The 19,216-nt window shown below is 40.3% G+C and overlaps 1 protein-coding gene across 6 annotated transcripts; it reads left to right on the top strand.

Annotated features, from left to right (window-relative positions):
* Nucleotides 1-14,680: 14,680 nt before the first annotated feature.
* LOC147624093 (uncharacterized) lies at nt 14,681-18,854 on the top strand. 6 transcript variants are annotated; one of them, XM_086820958.1, is made up of 8 exons: nt 14,681-14,909; nt 15,087-15,161; nt 15,311-15,364; nt 15,464-15,544; nt 15,623-15,694; nt 17,092-17,288; nt 17,691-18,001; nt 18,128-18,854. In XM_086820958.1, exons 2-8 carry the CDS (start codon nt 15,100-15,102, stop codon nt 18,590-18,592), a joined length of 1,242 nt encoding a protein of 413 aa, XP_086677084.1. In that variant the 5' UTR covers nt 14,681-14,909; nt 15,087-15,099; the 3' UTR covers nt 18,593-18,854. The 6 variants fall into 6 exon arrangements, with proteins under 6 accessions (XP_086677084.1, XP_086677083.1, XP_086677082.1 ...); XM_086820957.1 differs by having other exon boundaries at nt 15,072-15,161; nt 18,128-18,842; XM_086820956.1 differs by having other exon boundaries at nt 14,997-15,161; nt 18,128-18,826.
* Nucleotides 18,855-19,216: the final 362 nt, after the last annotated feature.

A 19,216-nucleotide genomic window follows, 5' to 3' on the forward strand; every position in this document is an offset into this window, starting at 1 on the left:
AGACTATCAAATGCAAATCTAGATGCATGGGATTAAGTGCCATGACTTGAGTCATTATATGATGCCTATGTACATATGTTCATATTGTAAATGAGGTTCAATAAGACGAGCTGAGGCTGAGTCAGGTCTCAAAGCTTCTGTATATGTGTTGCTTCGTTATGGAGTCCCCAATGGTCTATGCATCAACAGATTATGTAGGGTGGTGGGATAGTAGATTTTTGGAGCTACTGAGCATGAATGCTCCAGCAGACTTGGGGGTGGGCAAACCATGTTGGGAGTTTTTTGTTGATCCACTTTTGACCCTGGAACAATAGTTTGGCGGGTGCTTTAAGTCACTTGTGTTTGAGCTCAAGTGTTGGTGTTTGCTAAGCTTATGAGAGGTGTGTACATTTGCATTGTATCTTCTATAAGATCTATAGCATATTGTTTCCCCGCATGCCCAAGGTTACTTGAGGTGGTAATGATAATGGCAACATGTATAGCCTTGATAGTTTTGACGTCAGCTGCATGGGATGGTGATATGAAACAAGAATAAGTTGGCAATTTGTATGAGTTACAAGTAGTATGGAAAGCTACATGCCTTTGCATGGAAAGTTGCCACATGAATGGAAGCTGAAAATAGGAAGGAAGGCAGGGAGGTTGGAAACCAAGGGTTGATTGCGTCATCTAGAGATGTGTATGCTATCTGAGGAGGGGGAACTTTTGTATAATGTGGGAATGGGGGCTAAGGTCATTTAAAACGTAATATGATCTTGCTAAGCTTTAAGCCTTAGTCTGAGAACGTGGCAGCATACGTGGAAAAATCCGAATCTAAAGCTACATAAAAGGTGGCGCAGAGTATTGGCAAGGAGGGAAATTTTGTGAAAATAGCTGCAAAAGGGATGCGTGCCGATTTCCTTGCGGAGAAAGGGAGAAAAACCAGAGAAGGGGCGCATATGGGAGGTGTGTGTGTGCAGAAAATGAGAACCAGGGTCGTCATCTACCAGAGAATTTTAAATCAAAACAGTGTCTACTGTTTACAGCTTGTTGGAGTTAGAATTAAAGAGGGAAAGAGATGATTTTCAGATCATACACGTTCTCTTCATTGCGCAGTCTGCAGCGAAGCGGCCATATAGAGATTAGCAAAAAATCAAAGAAAAATTTCGCTTGTTTACTTTCAGATAAGTGGGTTTTTATTTTTGTTTACTATTTCCTACAATTTAGAAAAATCGTATAGCTTATAAACCCTTAAAGGTTTTGGAGAATGAGAAGATTTTGGGACTTGGAGAATTGTGGAATAAAAGTATCAAAAATACAATAAGGTTCCTGAAAGTTGGTTTTATTTTCTACTCGATTGGATTTTGGAATGCAAGTCATGGAGTTTCCTAAAATCACATGAGCATGTTATAGATATGCCATATGTCATCTTTTGTTTGTGAGCTGTTGGAATTTAAAAGCAGGTTTTCAGGAGATAAAGAGACACCTTGAAATGATGGAAATGGTTTTACTTGATGTATGTAATGTAAATGGTCACATGTATGTGGGAAATTTTTGAAGATTATGTTATGCCTACATGTGATTGGTTTGAGGGATTTTGAAAAAGGAGTCAGTAAATCTATGCTTGGAACGGGACATGCACTTGATACACAATTTATGTGCAATCATCAGGCTGAATTCGGGAATGTAATGAGGTGAATTGGCACATGTTTATGTCATCAAAAATGGAGATGTCTTATGCTCCTTGGAGAGTTATGTGTATGAGTTTCCTTGTGGGAATCAGAAGCTACTCTCACAGCTAGAAGTCTCGTACTTTCCCAGCGACACCGCCCACGTCACGACAGCGCGTGTATGGTCGCGCTTGTATTTGAATAGAATCGGGCGCGTGTATTTTATCATTTAAGTTCGCGTGTATATTTTCATTTATCAATGCGTGTATAAACGCGTTTAAATACACGCATCTATACACGCTACCATACACGGATTAATACACGTTATCATACACGGATTAATACATGCCACCATACACGGATTAATATACGCATGGTAAAGAAAAACTGAAGAAAAACTGAATTCCTTTACAAAATTAAGAACTATTTTCTTTAAACCATCTCATAGTACATTACAGTATACATCATTACACAATCCCACTACATGCATTTACAACAATGAAATATATTCAAAAATAAATCATGCATATGAGATGATAGAAATGTCATCAATTTAGAACGTACAGTGACGGATTGGTTAGGGTTCGATCTCATCTTCAATAAGATCCATCCTTGCCAAATGATCAACATCAATATCCATTTGATCAATTTGTAAGGCTACGATTAAATTTATTCCACTATCGATATTCTGTACTCCATTGATAATGGTATCGATGTCCTGATCATCCTCATCAACATCACCATCATCCTCAATGGTAGGGTCATTCTCATGATCATGAGAAATGGCACGCTCATCCTCATTATCATGATCATCTCTTATTTCTTGATCATCGATCACAACATCTTCATTGGCATGTTCGACATCATCTTCATTGCGGCTTGTTACATCCTCCATATGCTCCATATCAGTGAATGTATTATACATCACTTTGGAACGTGGTGCAATAGGAATGACGTACCACCATTTAATGTCATGCACCATTGGTAGATAGATAACCTACTCAAATACACATAGTACAGTAATTAATTAGTATATCAAAAGTCAAGGGGTACGCGAGCTTAGATATATATGTACATGAAACACATTAGTAAAAAAATGCATACCTGCTCACATTGTTGTGGCAATATGAGCCTATCTTTCTTTGTTTGCCAAAACTTTGTAGAGTCAATAGTTACATAGCCACTTGCATGGCATTTTATCATTGCATCAGGCCCTTTTTCCACCACGTTCATTTGCCATTTGACATCCAAAACATACACAAAGAAGCGACGAAAGTCAAGCCTAAATATGTCTTGGATTATGCCACAATAATCATCCATTTTTCCATTAGCTCCCTCAAAGCTACTAATGACACCGCAATCTTGTGTATTTCTCTTTTCATCAATTCTTTGTGTTCGAAAATGCTTGCCTTCACACCATATAGCATTGAACATAGTGCACTGGACCAAAATAGAAGCAATATTTGTGTAAGCAATGTGAATAAATATTAAAAGCAAATCACTTACAACTAATGCAAAACATTAGTTCTATGTACCTTTAACATGCATCCTCGTGCATACTCCCATTCTTCCGCCATGATATGCAGCCCCTCGTCACTCTTTGCTCTCTCCATTTCCTCATGCAACCAATCAACATGGATATCATTTGGAAGTGTTGCTAGATGCCTAGGGTACGCCTTCCGAGAGCCATGTTGCCTCCGAAAGAGAGCTCTTTCTGCTTGCCTTTTTGTCTTTGCATCCTCATATCTTGTAACCCATCTGCTCATCACATCACTATTAAGGATACAAGTGAAATTGAGATCATCAATCAATGTTCTGTCAATTACTTTACTCTGTCCTTTTCCTTGAGGCACAATAGAGGTCATCCTCAAGTCCTCTTCATTGCTCCATAGTCGTGGCAAAGAACTGTCCACCTGACCAAGAAATTCTGAAATATATACAAGAGACTCTTGTATCAACCAACCCTCGGCCATGCTTCCTTCAGGCCTTGCACTTTGCCTCACAAAGTCTTGTAAGGTCTTCATGAAGCGCTCTAGGAAGAACATCCAACGTGCATGCATAGTACCACATAAAGCGATTTCGTCCACTAAATGCACAATGAGATGTAGTTGACTTGTGAGAATGGTTCGCGAAAAAGTCTCCTCTACCAAACAAACCACCTCCACTGCCATAACACGCGCATCATCCAACGTGGCTGGATCAATTGCTTTGGAACTAATATATCTGAAAAATAAATAAATAATACGTTATACCTCATGCACGTTCATTTTGCAAGGTATAATGAAGGGTGATCTAACATGGGTTTTACATACCTCACAAGCTCGCCCATCTTATAAATATATTTTTCAAACTTTTATTTGCATAATGGTCGATGCTAGTAGGTAGTATGAACTGCGCACATAAGAGCACATGTATGTATGGTTTATGGCATTACAAAATTTAATTTCAACGTACAAGACTTGGAAAACACTTACTTGAAGCATCTTGTGCCAATCGTGGGACTTCAACCCATATAGTTGCTCAACGCCTCTTTTCTTAGTGGTTGTAAAGGCTCCCTTCAATGATCTCATGCATCCAGTGGGAGTACGCAAAGTGGTGATGGCCTGCTTTACCTGCTTCTCCTCTTTCTTTGATATAATCCATGGTGCAGGCGGAAGACGAACGTGCCCACCCACCTCTCGTGGCCAAGCTTGACGCATACGTCCTGCGACTCGCAAGTCCTCACGTACGCTAACATTGTCTCGTTTACCAATAATATGTTCCCAAATACCAAATCCCACATTCTTGAAGATGTGCATGGGATCAAGAAGATGGTTGATCTTAAGATGGGTCCAATATGGCAGCCGAAAAAAAATGGAGTACCTACACAAGGGATTGCTCTATGTGACCTTTAATCCAATTAGAGACTACACAAAACAAGATTGAAAAAACATTAATATACCTGTTCATGCCATCTGGAGGAAGAATAGTTGTAGACTCCCAAATACGCTTCCAATCTTTTGCACGAAGTGTTTGTGGAGGAATGTTACTCTTACTAGCAACATATTTAGGATGATCTGAGGGGGATACAGGATCTGCGAGATCTGAAAATAGCAAAGCGAAAACCCTGAGGACATTACCATCCTTCCTAGGTGACTATGAAGCTCATTCAGACATTCAGAAACTACCATCTCTAAAATTAGAACCACCTCCAATGCTAGATGTGGCAAACCTATCAGCTTTGATGGCTACACCCATCCAGTGCACGCTACCATTGGCTGATGTGCTTAAGGTAAGACCAGATCTTTGGAAAGATGTGGCCAAATGCTTAAGGAAGATGGGGATCATGGTGCCTGTCTCTGATAGCATACCTACTATCAAGGAAGAACAAGGAAGAAAGGTTTTTAAACCGGTGCCACTGAACAAAGTCGGTGAGTACTGCTGTGAAGGGGAAGATGGAAATGTTGGAATTAGGGTTGCAGGAAAGCACACAAAGCTTGGAGAAGAAGAAGCAAGAATGCACACAACACAAAGTGTATTAGATTGTGTCAATGTACAAAAGATAAGATAGCCCTAGAATGATGGGCGTATATACAAGCCGGGGGAAAAAACCTCCTAAAGAGGGAAAAAGTGCCCCGGCGGTCCTAAGTGTGTTCACACACATCACTGCCTATATATATGGCAACAAATCCCCCCTGGGAGTGATGGTGTGAACGAGAGCTGGCACTCATGTATAGGGGAGTGCCATGCCCGAAGTAGATCAGTCCACAAAGGGGAGCAAGCCCAAAGCTTTGCGGAAAGCTTCGAACTTCTCACGAGGAAGCGCCTTTGTGAAAAGATCGGCGAGGTTGTCCTGTGTTGGCACATAGGCCAAGCTGATCTCTCCTGCTGAGAGTCTCTCCCTGACATAGTGATAATGCACCTCAATGTGCTTTGTGCGAGCATGAAAAACTGGGTTTCTCGCAATTGACAATGCGCTCTGACTGTCAGTGAAGATAGAGGTGGCAGACTCCTGTCCAACACCCAAGTCAGCCATAAGCCGTCTGAGCCACACACACTCAACCGTAGCTGTGAAAGCTGCCCTGTACTCAGCTTCACAACTAGAAGTGGCCACAGTAGGTTGCTTCTTGCTCAACCAAGATATGCATGAGCTACCGAGCATGAAACAAAAACCACTTGTGGACACTCTTGTGTCATAGCAACCAGCCCAATCTGAGTCCGAAAAAGCATGTAAATCTGGCGGCAACGATCCCCCCTTGGGATAAAACAACCCAAGATGTATGGTGCCACTCAAGTAGCAAAAGATGCGTTTAACTGCCTTCCAATGTTAAGACCCTGGGCTATGCATAAACCTGCTCACCTGTGACTGCAAACTGAATGTCTGGCCTCATAATGCATACATAAATGAGGCAACCAACAGCTGTCTGATAGAGTATGACATCAAAGTGATCTCCAGCATCATGAAGACTCAACTTCAAACCTGTCTCCATTGGAGTAGCAATAGGCTTGCAGTCTTCAAGGCTAAATCTCCGCAACAATGTCTCAATATACTTTGTCTGACACAAAGCAATACCTCCATCACACTGCTTAAATTGTATCCCCAAATAATGATGCAAATGCCCCAAATCTGACATCTCAAAAGAGGCATTCAAATCAGCCTTAAAATCAGCAATATGACTCTCATTTGGTCCTGTGAGCAGCATGTCATCGACATAGAGAGCAATGATTAGATGTACACCATCCACACGTTTAACATACAAAGTGCTTTCTGTTGGACTATTCTGAAACCCATGTGCAGTCAAATATGCATGTATCTTTTCATACCAAGCTTGTGGAGCTTGCTTTAAACCATATAACGCCTTTTTTAACCTGCACACTTTGTTTTCCTGCCCTCTTTGAACAAAACCACGAGGTTGCGATACATACACCTCCTCATGCAAATCTCCATTCAAGAACGCAGTCTTTATGTCCAACTGATGTACATTCCAACCATTATGAGCTGCCAATGCACAAATGCTACGAATGGTAGTCATACGACAAGTGGGAGCAAAGGTCTCATCAAAATCAATGCCCTTTTCTTGAGCATAACCCTTTGCAACAAGTCTAGCCTTATAGCGATCAACACTGCCATCTGGCTTTTGTTTCAATTTAAAAACCCACTTACATCCAATGGCCTTTTTACCAATAGGCAAATCACACAAAGACCATGTACCATTCTTCATTATAGCATCATATTCACACTTTGCATTGCAGCCAACCAATTTTCTAAATTTTGTGCCTCATCAAATGAAAGAGGTTCTTCCTCTTCACACATACTAGACACAGCCAAAGCATAACAATCTGATGCATAAAAACCTGAACGAGTACGACTAGTCATAGGTGCATCAATCTTACTATCACGCAAGGTTTGCACCAGCCATTTAGGCATACCTCTAGCCTGCTCATTTTCAGCCCTATCCTCATGAATTACATCCTGTAAATCTGCATCAGAAATAGGCTGATCTATGATGTCGTTTGAAATCTGCATAGGCTGAATATTTGCCTCATTAGGACTTACATTTGAATTCCCACCTGTAAAGAGAGGCAACAACGTATCAAATACATCCCGTGAGCTCACACCTGTCTCTTTGGTACATGATAACGAGGGTTGCACAGCATCTTCCACAAAAACAACATCTCGACTAATCAAGATACGCTTTGACTGCGGATGATACAATCTGTAACCCTTGCTCTCAGCACTGTAACCAACAAAAATGCATTTGACAGCCTTATCATCCAATTTTCTGCTTTGTTGCACAGGCACTAAAGCATAGGCCAAGCAACCAAAGACACGCAAGTGACCAATAGAAGGCTTCCTGCCATGCCAAGCTTCATATGGAGTAATAGACTGCAAGGCCTTAGTGGGACACCTGTTGAGTACATATGCAGCACACATGACAGCCTCAAGCCAAAACGCATGTGGCAAAGCTTGGCTCTTGACCATACATCGTGCCATCTCCATACGTGACCTGTTCTTCCTCTCAGTAACACCATTTTGCTGAGGGGTATACGGCACTGTACATTGGTGTTTTATTCCACGACTAGCCAGAAATGCATCAAACTCTTTAGACATGTACTCCCCCCTCGATCAGAACGGAGGGTGCCCATAGTACAATTGGATACATTTTCAACCATAAGAAAAAACTGTTTGAAGCACAAAAACACTTCGGACTTTGCCTTCAGTGGATATACCCATGTATTCCTTGAGTAATCATCAATGAAAGTCACGAAGTACAAGTGTTTACCAAATGACGGAGTTTGCATAGGCCCACATACATCACTATGTACAAGTTGCAATTTGCAAGTGGCCCGCACAGAACCATCCTTTGGAAATGCAAAACACTGCATTTTGCCCAAAATACAGCCTTCACAAACATGTTTCAATGGTGCCTCAAGAGGGGGCAATGAAGCAACCATATCAAATTTCTGCAAACGCAGCAAACTAGCAAAGTTCAGATGACCAAAATGAGCATGCCATAGTTTTGCATCTGAAACTGCCTTTTCATCAGAAACTGCATTTGCTGAATCTTCCACACACTTGTCATAAGAATTGAGCCTATACAACCCACGAAACAAGGTGCCAGATACAATAATCGTATCACCAGAAGTCAAATCATGAACAGTACATCTGTCATCCACAAATTTGACTACAAGTCCAAGTCTAGCAAGCGTAGAGACAGACAATAGATTCTTCTTTATCCCTGGCACATACAAAGCATCTGAAAGTGTGAAAGCGCTGCCATTTACAGCAGTAAGCATAATTTTACCAATGCCCTTCACTGGGTAAGAAGCATTATTGGCACATGTGACAGTATTCCCTTTAGGGACAGCCTCAAGAGAAGTGAACATATCATGATGCAAGGTAATTTGCTTTGTAGCACCACTGTCAAAATACCATACATGAGAGTCAACAGAAACTGCCAAACATGCATCATGTACAGATGGGTCATACTGGCAATACATGCTAAACGCCCATTCTGTATCCTGCACAACATTTGCAGAATCTGCATTTGTAGAAGCACCCGCTATTGTGGCTGCATTTGACTCTTTCTTCTTTGCCTCTTTAGCCTTTAGCTTAGGGCAATTCTTAATGACATGATCATTTGCCTTACAATAGTTGCACCTGGTCTTTTTCTTGCCTTTATTAAGAGCCTTCTCAGACTTATTGTTGCTACCTGTGGAAGGAGAAGAAGTTGCAGACCTACTAATAGGAGAAGAAACAGTGGAAGGAGCTGCCTTACCACTTCTTCTCTACTGCTGGGCAGTAATAAATGCTTGATCAACTGCACGCTGCCTGGCCTTGTTTTGCCTGGACTGCGCTTCTTGCAAGAGCTTGTTGACTAAAGTATCATACTTGACAGCATCAGGTCTCCTACATCCACAGAACCTAGACGTACATCCGTACCCTACACAATGCTCCACACTCCTTTTGCAACCAAAACATGCTACATCATGTATGCCCAAAGTGGGTAGTTGCTGTCTCCATCCAGTTTGTCTTCACAGCAGACAACATGCGAAATACATCATTGCTGTTATCAGCCATGGCCACTGACTGAAACTGATGCAAAAGCTACCTGTAATGAAGCAAAGACTGAACAGAAAACAACTCGTGCTATGTAGCACGGTCCACAATAGAATACGTATGCCTGTTTTGCAGAAAACTGCACTGTCAAAATTTCTGCAGAAAATGACGAAAACACCTGTGCAGAACTTGAAATGCAAAAACGGAGCCCGAAATGACCTCAGATGCAAATTCTGGGAACGCATAGCCCTACGGGTTTATTTGCAGAGTATAGGGACCTGCAAGCGCTCGTAAAAGCTCACCTCAATTGGAGAACGTGAGTCGCAGGGTGCTGCCGGCGTAGCCCTGGTGGGAGCCGATGCCTGCTCTGATACCAATTGTTGGAATTAGGGTTGCAGGAAAGTACACAAAGCTTGGAGAAGAAGGAGCAAGAATGCACACAACACAAAGTGTATTAGATTGTGTCAATGTACAAAAGATAAGATAGCCCTAGAATGATGGGCGTATATACAAGCCGGGGGAAAAAACCTCCTAAAGAGGAAAAAAGTGCCCCGGCGATCCTAAGTGTGTTCACACACATCACTGCCTATATATATATGGCAACAGGAAACACAACCCTACCGGTGGAGTATGATGGGCATAGCACGCTAGCTATCCAAGATAGCAGAGCAGGCGTTGCCATTGCTACGAAAAAAGTATGGGAAATGTGGGGAAAACCAGCCCTAAGAAAAACGCGATTGAAATTGTAGTTAGCTGACGGCTATACAGAGAGACCCATAGGTCTTTTAGAAAAGGTTGTAGTCACCTCTTGTGGAGTTGAATACAAGCACACCTTTGCAGTAGTGGATTTTGGGAAGAGTTCGAATTACGATATCATTCTTGGAAGACCGTTTATGCGGCAGCTTAAGATGATACAAGATTGGGGCTTTAACTATATTTATCTATGGCAAACAGGAAGCAATTACAAGAATAAATCTTGCGAATCACTCTTACAAAGATGTGGCTCGAACACCTGTAGAAGATTTTGAGTCAGCAACCACAAGGGCAAAGTCCTTAGTGCCGTCTTGGATATCCCCTCACAAAGAAATTTGGATGTGTGGAGCTTCGGAAGAAGGAGGCTCAGAAAAGGAATTGGACACATATGAATGCGATGAGGCATACATTCCAAAGCCATTCCCAGAAGCAGAGTTAGAGCCATCCGGATGGAGAGACATCTTGGCCACTCTAGATGTGTGTGTGAACGACGTAACTCCCACCGTCTTTTGTGATGAAGAAGTCTATGACTTAGCACCCTTCCAAATGATACGGGCAATCCCTGAAAGTGAACAAAATAACACGGAAATAGAACCCCAACCATCTGAGGAAACAAACATTGAAACATCGCTTAGACAATTGGGTGTTCATGACAAAGTCTCCATAAGAGATGAAGTCTCCATAAGAGAATTAAGTGATGAAGAAAACGAAGAAAACAGGGATGAGGTGTATTATGACGCTTCAGATGAACTTGAGGAGTTCAATAGTGAAATCCCTGAGAATGAGAAAATCAAACTACGTTTAAGAGGAGGGAAAGAGGTAGAATTACTTCCTACCACCTCTTCAAACCTCTTCAAACCGAGAAAAGGAAGAGGAGGGAAAGAGGTAGAATTACTTCCTACCACCTCTTCAAACCGGGAAAAGGAAACTAAAGCAAAACAAGCAGCCATCAAAGAGGGCAAAGAACGTGCACAAAAACATAAAGACACCAGAAATAGGGCCAACAAACAAGCTGTGCACCAAATCAATCAAATAACGAGCACATCTAAAACCCAAACAACATTTTGAAAACCTTGTATTGAAGTGGGTTTAGGGAAAACATTAATCCGGGAAGTCGCTCTAGTTGACACTGGTGCTGACTTAAACACATTAAACCATGAAACCTGGATAGCATTAGGTAAGCCGACATTGACACCCACGAGTGTCATACTTTCAAGTTTTACAGGAGAATCTGATGTTGCACAAGGTGTATTACAATTGCCAATACATGTAAATGGACTGAACCTTGTGCATGAGTGTTATGTTCTTAAGCCAGGGCAACAGGTTGATCCGGTCATTTTAGGACAGCCGTGGCAAAGAACATATGATTGCAGAGTACATTGGAAAAAAGAAGGCATCGATTATGTCTTCGAAGAGCATGAGATGTTTGAACCATTCGTGGTCAGCCACCATAAAGCTCCATTGCAGTCAGAAGATTCCAAAAAGGCTGCAAAAGTGTCAGAAACAGTCACATGTCATCATTCCAGAGTAGAGGAATTTACATCAAGGTATTTCTTTCAATTTCAAAGTGGTAATTAGTGTAAATTTGAGGTGATGTGGTTAATTGATAACATGTACACTAGTATATTTAAATGAATCTTTGAAACCCACACATACAAGTGACTACTCTCTATGTATACGGCTCTTTAAATATAAACAATTGTTTAAATATATCTAATTACCTATATTTGGAAACATTACCTCATGGGATCTGAAGTTCTCATTAAAACTGACCAGCAAGCCATTAAGCATTTATTGACCCAGTCTTTGATTTTTGATCGCTATATTAAATGCCTTTACCCATACCTAATGGACCTTGGGAACAAATTTCTATGGACTTTATTACCGGCTTTCCCTTAACTTCTTCTAAGAATGATATGATTTGGACTATAGTTGATAGGTTTAGTAAATACGCCTATTTTATTCCTTGCAAAAGACCTTGTTTGCTCCCTAGGCTGCTAAATTATTTATTAAGACCATGTTTCCTCACCATGGCTTTCCTAACGTAATGCTCTCAGACCGTGATGGTAATTTTGTAACCATTTTTGGCTTTCTCATTTCAAGAATCTCGGGACAAAAATGGATTTCACATCTGCTTTTCATCCTGAAAGCAATGGTCAAAGTGAAGCTACCAATGTACCCTTTTGGATCTTCTTAGATCTTACACATTAGATAGACCAGGCAACTGGGATCAACATTTACTTCTTCTCCAGTTCGCCTATAATAACTCCCCTCACTCGGCTACAGGTCAAGCTCCTTTTGAAATAGTCTATGGTAGGAAACTTCCAGTCCCTATGACTACTATTACTATAGATGTTCCAACCTGCTGCTGCTGACTCTTTCGCGTCTGACCATGTTAAAATTTTAGAAGAAGTGGCTGATAAGATCCACCAATCTCAAATGCGTTATGCTAAACAAGCTAATAAAAAGAGACATCCTATGCAATTTCAAGAAAATGACTTAGTTTGGCTAAGAGTTGAAAAGAGAAGACTAAAAAATATTTCAAGTTACCCAAAAATTAAGTTAGCTCCAAGATACTATGGACCTTTCAAGATTGTTGATAAGATAAATGAAAATGCATTCCACTTGGGCATTCCTGCACATTGGCAAGTACATAATTCTTTTCACATAAGTTTATTGAAACCATTCAAAGGTACTCCACCCATCACCCCTGTTGTTGCCGCTCCTCCTTTACTTGAAGATGATACGAAAATCCTAATTCCAGAATCTATCCTTGATCATGATAAGACTACCACTCGTACTGGTCTTGAGTATCTTCGTTATTTAGTTAAATATCAAAATCATTCAATTGAGGAATCTCAATGGATTTAAAAATCATCCCTTACTCCCACATACGACCACTTGATTACTACATACCACTCATAATTACATTAAAGTCTTGGTTAGATACAGATCTGCCCGCTAGAGGCAGTGTTTATGAGGATCCATAGTTTGTTTCTACTCGTGGGATATGTGTTGTTGACTCAGTGCCGATCGCGCCGCCTAAGGCAGCACTAGCATGTGGCTGATCACCCGTGCTACTTTGTTTCTTTTATTCAACTGAGGGCAGTTGCTTCTCAACCTCGAGGCATGTTGTGAAAATTAATATTTATTAATATCTTATTTTTATGTGGATGTATTTCTATTCGTCGCATGGTAGTGACTTGTCACATGTGTAAGCAGGTGGCATTGGTCGCATCATGCTAGGCAGATAGGCAAGGTTTAATGTGGTTTGTGTTTTTGGTGAGTAGATAATCAGTGGCAGGAGTAGAGGAGTAGAAGGAATGAAGATACCACGCCGTTGAATTTTGATTATGCATCGATAGTGTGCGGTTCAATCAATAGTGGTGATTCTATACCAATTTTGTAACCTAAGGCATGGTCAATTTTTTTTTGAAGATATTTTGAAATTTAATTGATTACCCAATTACATAGGTGTTGTAAATATCCATGACAATCTGCCCAAAGTGGAATGTAACTTTGGGCAGATTCTTGGTGCTATTTTGAGCACCAAGAATGGAATCCATAAATATATGCGTGAGGAAGGTGATTACTCATACATGGGGGGAGATTGCACCCAATAACGTGTCGTTATCTTCTTTGCTTTTCTTGTGTACCTTGCTGCAAGCGATTCTGTTCTTTCGCTCTCTACACACACATACATACATATACAAATACACGAGAGAGAGAGAGAGAGAGAGAGAGAGAGAGAGAGAGAGAGAGAGAGAGATTTTGCAAATGCAGAGGACAACAAGTGAGAGTGGTTGGAACGGGGGAAGGGTGGGAGTAGGAGACATATATATATATATATATATATATATATATATATATATATAGAGAGAGAGAGAGAGAGAGAGAGAGAGAGAGAGAGAGAGAGAGAGAGAGAGAGAGAGAGAGAGAGAGAGACAAATATAGGTTCTTTACTTGAATCTATTGCTGATGCTTATTGGAACGGGGAAAGGGTGGAAAGCTATCAATATATAAATATAAATATAAATAAATAAATAAATGCACACACACACACACACACACACACACACACACACACACACATATACATGAATGCAAGCGCGTGCATACACACACACACACACAAGTGGAGAGGTATATTGTCAACACACACACACACACACACACACACACACACATATTGATAGATATAATATGTATTAATACATACATGTGTACATTCATATATTTAATAATTATAAAGAGAAAAATGGATATATAAAATTTAAATTAATTGATATATATGTTTGAGAGAGAGAGAGAGAGAGAGTTTATAAGTAAATATATGTACATACGTACATATACGAACATGTGTTTAAATCCAGAGCAATCAACCGCAGAGAGAGAGAGAGAGCTTGAGGCTCAAAGAGCATACATAGTGAGAGAGAGGGAACATTGTGTAGAGAGAAGGGGGATGTTGTGCTGAGAGAGAGAGAGAGAGAGAGAGAGAGAGAGAGGAATATGGTGGGTAGGGCCACACACACAGAGGAATAAGGTTTGGTTTTAAAAAGAAAATCACACTTAATTGAAAAATTAAAATGAAGTACCCATGGGATCCCCCACTGCTGGTGTATGTGAGCGCGTTTATAATGCCAAACTTTTAAAAAAGAAAAATTAAAAAAAATCACACCTAATTGAAAAAAAAAGAGAACTAGATTTGGGTACCATTGATCCCCTTGTTGGAAGCTTGAAATGCTCACTTTGAGCTTTTTACCAGCCAGAAGTTTCGAACGCACACACACCACTTCTTTACATGCGATTCATTTCTCTCTCTAAAGCCAAAGTCCCACAGCTCTAACCTAAGCTTCATCTATACCCTAGTGCGGTTGTACTCACAGATCCCGGCAGCAGAGAGGAGACGAAGGACTACGCGAAAGCCGCCCCCGCCCTCTCTCTGAAATCATCGGGAGTAGGATCAAGTGGTACGCATCTCTCTCTCTCTCTCTCTCTCTCTCTCTCTCTGTGGCTTTCTTTTTAGTCCACTTCTTGGTTTTTTTCCTACAATTTAGGGTTGTTCACGAAGCACACAGAGACGCTTCAAGGCATAGAGACATGGCTAGTCTTCTCACGAACTCTTCTTGTAGCAAACATCTTCATAGAAGCTTTGTGGAGATGGCGGTTGGCTCCATACGCCACCCTTTTCCTTCCATACGAGTTTGTTGTGCGCCCTCGCGGTGAGTTTTCTTCCAAGTGGCTTTGGTTGCGCGTTTCATTGTCATGGTTCTTTACTTGAATCTATTACTGATGCGTATTGCAGAAGAGGAGTTGTTCTCTCATCAAGTTCTAAGCTTCCTTCATTTGTCTGCATTCGTCCTCTTTCCAGCCGCATCTATTGTTTGTCCTCCTTTGCCCATTCACAACCTTCAGCTAGTGCACGGTAAGCATGCACAAGAATTCATTAGGATTGTTGACTTTTTTTGCAAGGCGTTCTCAGTGTTAAATGGACATGTTCCATTTTACCTTTCTTTTTAACCAGGGAACTGTTTGGTATTGAGATCTTGCCAGAAGATATTGAATCAAGAAACTCGGGCATCAAAACGGATATATCTTGGCTTAGGTATTTGTTCTATTTGGTTTTGTGTTTCTAAGTCGCAACAATCACTACTAATTTGGTTTTCTGTTTATGTTTTGCAAGTCTGAGTGATGAGGAATTTGCTATGCATTTGGACGGACTACGACATCGGATTCCCGATTTTGGACCTTCCATGTAAGTTTTAGTTCTCAGCTTGAAGCCCGCTTGAAGCAAGGTTTTGAGGTTATAGTTTATTTTGTGGATTTTCTTGAAAAAAAGTAGCTGAAATTTTATATGTGTAATGTTTATGGATCTATTATAAAGCCAACATAACGGATGTTATCTTGGAGCAATGTGATGTATACTAGCTGGAATGTTCACCTCAGTTGCACTACCACTATTTTATAGCTGCATGATTAGTATTTTTAGCAGATGGTCATGCTACTGTGATGATTGCTTATTTCCTCCAATATGTCCCTTGCAATAGTTTACTCCCTTGACTGCAAATAGTTTACATTTTGAGATACGCGTGTTTTGATTGTATGTCTACTAAAAAGCGCAGGTGCACGTAAATAGTAACGTCTTAATAGAGAAATTGTTGCACAGTTCTAACCTTGCATAGGACCTCTGTTCGCGTATTGCAGTCTGGTCATATTGTTCTTGTACTTTCTTGCTGGTAATTGCTATGGAGATATGGCTGCACACATAGATGTGTTTGAATACAATTATGTCCACATGCACACATCACTGTGTTTAGAATGATCGCCATATGTTTGTTGCTGTTATAGACATCACTATTTGTGCTAATCAAAGAAAAGCGTATTTTTGGTCAGTTTTTCTCTTTGTTTGTGGCATATGGTGTGTGTATGCATGGTCAAACTTTGATCCTTTTGCTGCTGCCTAATACTTTAAGAGTAGAGTGGTCTCGTCAGTATATGGGCTTGTGTGTTTTTGACTCTTTAGAGTACAGATTGTTAGACAAATGTTTGTGTGTGTGAATGAGAGAGAGAAACAAAGAAGGAAAGTTTAATTAATTCATTTGCAAGAGGTCAGACCAGGAAAGTGCGAGAGTAGTTACATCGGAATGTGAATGGAAAACAAAAATGTACACTGTACAAACCTCATGCTCATGTCATCATGTTCAATGGTCTGTGTGTGCATACATGTTTTGGCAATAAAGGTCTAGTTGCTGATGTGCAGCAACATAAAGGACGTTATCTTGCTCGCATTTACTAGTTTCGATTGGCATCAACTATTTTATGATATACTAGCGTTTCTTTGTTGGTCCGTAGAAATGTGGTGAATAATAATTGGGATGCTCACCTCAGCTGCACTAGTATTTATAGTTGCACAATTAGTATTTTTAGGGGATGGTCATGCTGATCTGCTACAATATGGGGGCTATTTTTGTAGTAGTTAGTCCATGGTTCAAACAAAATGGTTGATAGACAATTGTTTTTTATGCATGGTAGGTAAATGGCATTTTAGTTGTTATAAAGGGCACTTCTATGAATATGTCTCGAAGGTATGTATATGTCTCAAAGATTGATTTATGGATTTGTTATAAGATCTTTTATGTCTCCATTGTTTAGGTTATGTCCAGACGAGCGACGCGACTTTTGTGTGCGGAGATATGAACTGGTTTGCAAATGTGCAGAGGAAGGCTCAAAATTGATCGGCCAAGTTGATTTAATAACGCCTCTTTTGGAATTTCGGAATGCAAGCCGAATTATGATGAAGCCCAATGCTAAAGAAAGTGCTGATGAACAATCTGTGGAAGACCCTCTTGGTAACGGTTTGATTTGAATGGAGTAGAGTATAAGTGATGGACAAATCTTTTACAAATGAAAGAATGGCCCACTGCAACAAGTAGGTAGAAAATATTCAGGATGTAGTACGACTCACTGACCCATTGTACGCCTTTACAAAGCGCACAAATAATTGTAATGATGTATATAATTGTGTATTTGAATACATAAGTAAATGTAATGATTTATATAGTGTATTTGAATACACATTCCAAATTGAGTTCTTCAAATGAGTTCCAAAATGAAGTATCGAATTTATATGTTTTAGTAATTGCATATTTAGGAGTAGTTTTAGAACTTGTACCTGCGTTACTGTACGCCTGAAGGCCCCTTTTGAATCGGTAAATTAGTTTAAACGTTCCAATTATATTCTCTCTTTGTAGGATCTAAAATTGTAAGTGAAAGGTCCCAAGCTTTTATGCCATTGTGGATGGACACAAACAAAACAGTTTTGAGAGTACAGGCATGGTCTCAAGTGGCATTGGATACGCAGCTTTGGATTTACACGCAGCAGTCTGATCTGCCAGAAAGTAGAAAATATGCTTTGACTGTACTAGAATTATTACAGTTGCCATTGGAATTCTTTGTTGGTGCTGCAACTTACACAGAGGCTACATATGTGATGATGAAGGAGAGCTGTAAGCTTCAGAGCACAATGGCACGTCCTAGTTGGTGTACACGCATGAGTTTTCAGGTTCAGATGTCTCTTGGAATTGAGATGTTTTGATTTCTATTTGTAAGTAGAGTAAGTCACTTATGGAAATAGATGATTTCTATTTGTAAATAGGGTTACTTATGGAAATTGCAATTGTTCTTGCAGGTTAAAATTTTCATCATAGCATCCTTAAAAGCTCTTTTGATTTTGTTGGTAAAGAAAATTCCACATGCAATCATCAAAAAGCCCTTGGGATGGTGTACAAAATATTTGAATGAGCTTATAAAAGCAGCTAAGGTGGCCAATGCCCATCACGGAGACACAAATAGAGCAACAAGGTTGGCTGCAATTGACAAATTGTTTAAAACCATGCTGGATTCATATAAGTTGGCAGATTATGAAGGGGGTAGAAAATCCCATCACTATGACCTCCAAGTGGTAAAAGACTACTCTTTGCAAGGATATGATGCACATCTTGTGCGAATGTGTGCAGCTGCACTTTGCCATGTTTTTCTTACGCATGATAAAGGTCTTAGACATGGGAGTAGTATAGTTAGTATGGTTGGTGGGGGGAGGAGGAAAATTTTATTTTGGGACCCGATTTTATTTGACATTGATCCGGGCTTGTAATGTGTTTCCTAGCCTTTTTGATTGACACCTTGAAAGGATAACTCGATACTTTTTTTGGCACTCCACACTATGTGGTTGTGTGTTGGGCTGAAGACGAGAGTGACTAAAGCAGTTGCAAAGGGGTCACAACTCAAATAGTCACCAAATTGTCCAGTGAAGACAGTCAATGTGAAGAAAGGTCATGCCTCAGACCTTGGCTTTTTCTCACAAAGGGCCTTGCCCTCCTATTGTGGTTTTTTGAATTGTTTCAACCTATGAAGGGAAGGGGGTGTCAATCCCATGCTTCGCCCTCCTATTGTGGTTTTTTGAATTGTTTCAACCTATGAACCTCTTCATTTGCTCGTCTTTTTTCTTGCCATTGTGCTTCTATTCACTGCTGGATGTATAACAAAAGAAGAGGTATGCTGTCAAAGTAATATCAAGGTTTTTCATTACTGTTTGCAGTTTTTGTTATTTCTCAAAAGATAATTCCTACCAGCAATATGGCGCGTATTCTATGGCAGAAATGGCTTGTTTTATGTTAGATGGAAATAGGTGCAGTAAATTTCCAAGCAGTCTAGATGAACCTTTCTTGGAATCATGGAATGTAATTCTTACTGGTTTTGCAGCTTGTTTCAAATCTAC

The sequence above is a fragment of the Cibotium barometz genome, chromosome 26, assembly GCF_041138505.1.
Source record: "Cibotium barometz isolate CiBa-2024 chromosome 26, ASM4113850v1, whole genome shotgun sequence".
Lineage (NCBI taxonomy): Eukaryota > Viridiplantae > Streptophyta > Polypodiopsida > Cyatheales > Cibotiaceae > Cibotium > Cibotium barometz.

Coding starts and splice junctions, on each gene's coding strand:
- LOC147624093 (XM_086820953.1), top strand. CDS start 15,040: ATGGCTAGTCTTCTCACGAACTCTTCTTGTAGCAAACATCTTCATAGA. Junction 15,695..17,091: donor CCCGATTTTGGACCTTCCAT/GTAAGTTTTAGT, acceptor TCCATTGTTTAG/GTTATGTCCAGACGAGCGAC. Junction 17,289..17,690: donor ATCTGTGGAAGACCCTCTTG/GTAACGGTTTGA, acceptor CTCTCTTTGTAG/GATCTAAAATTGTAAGTGAA.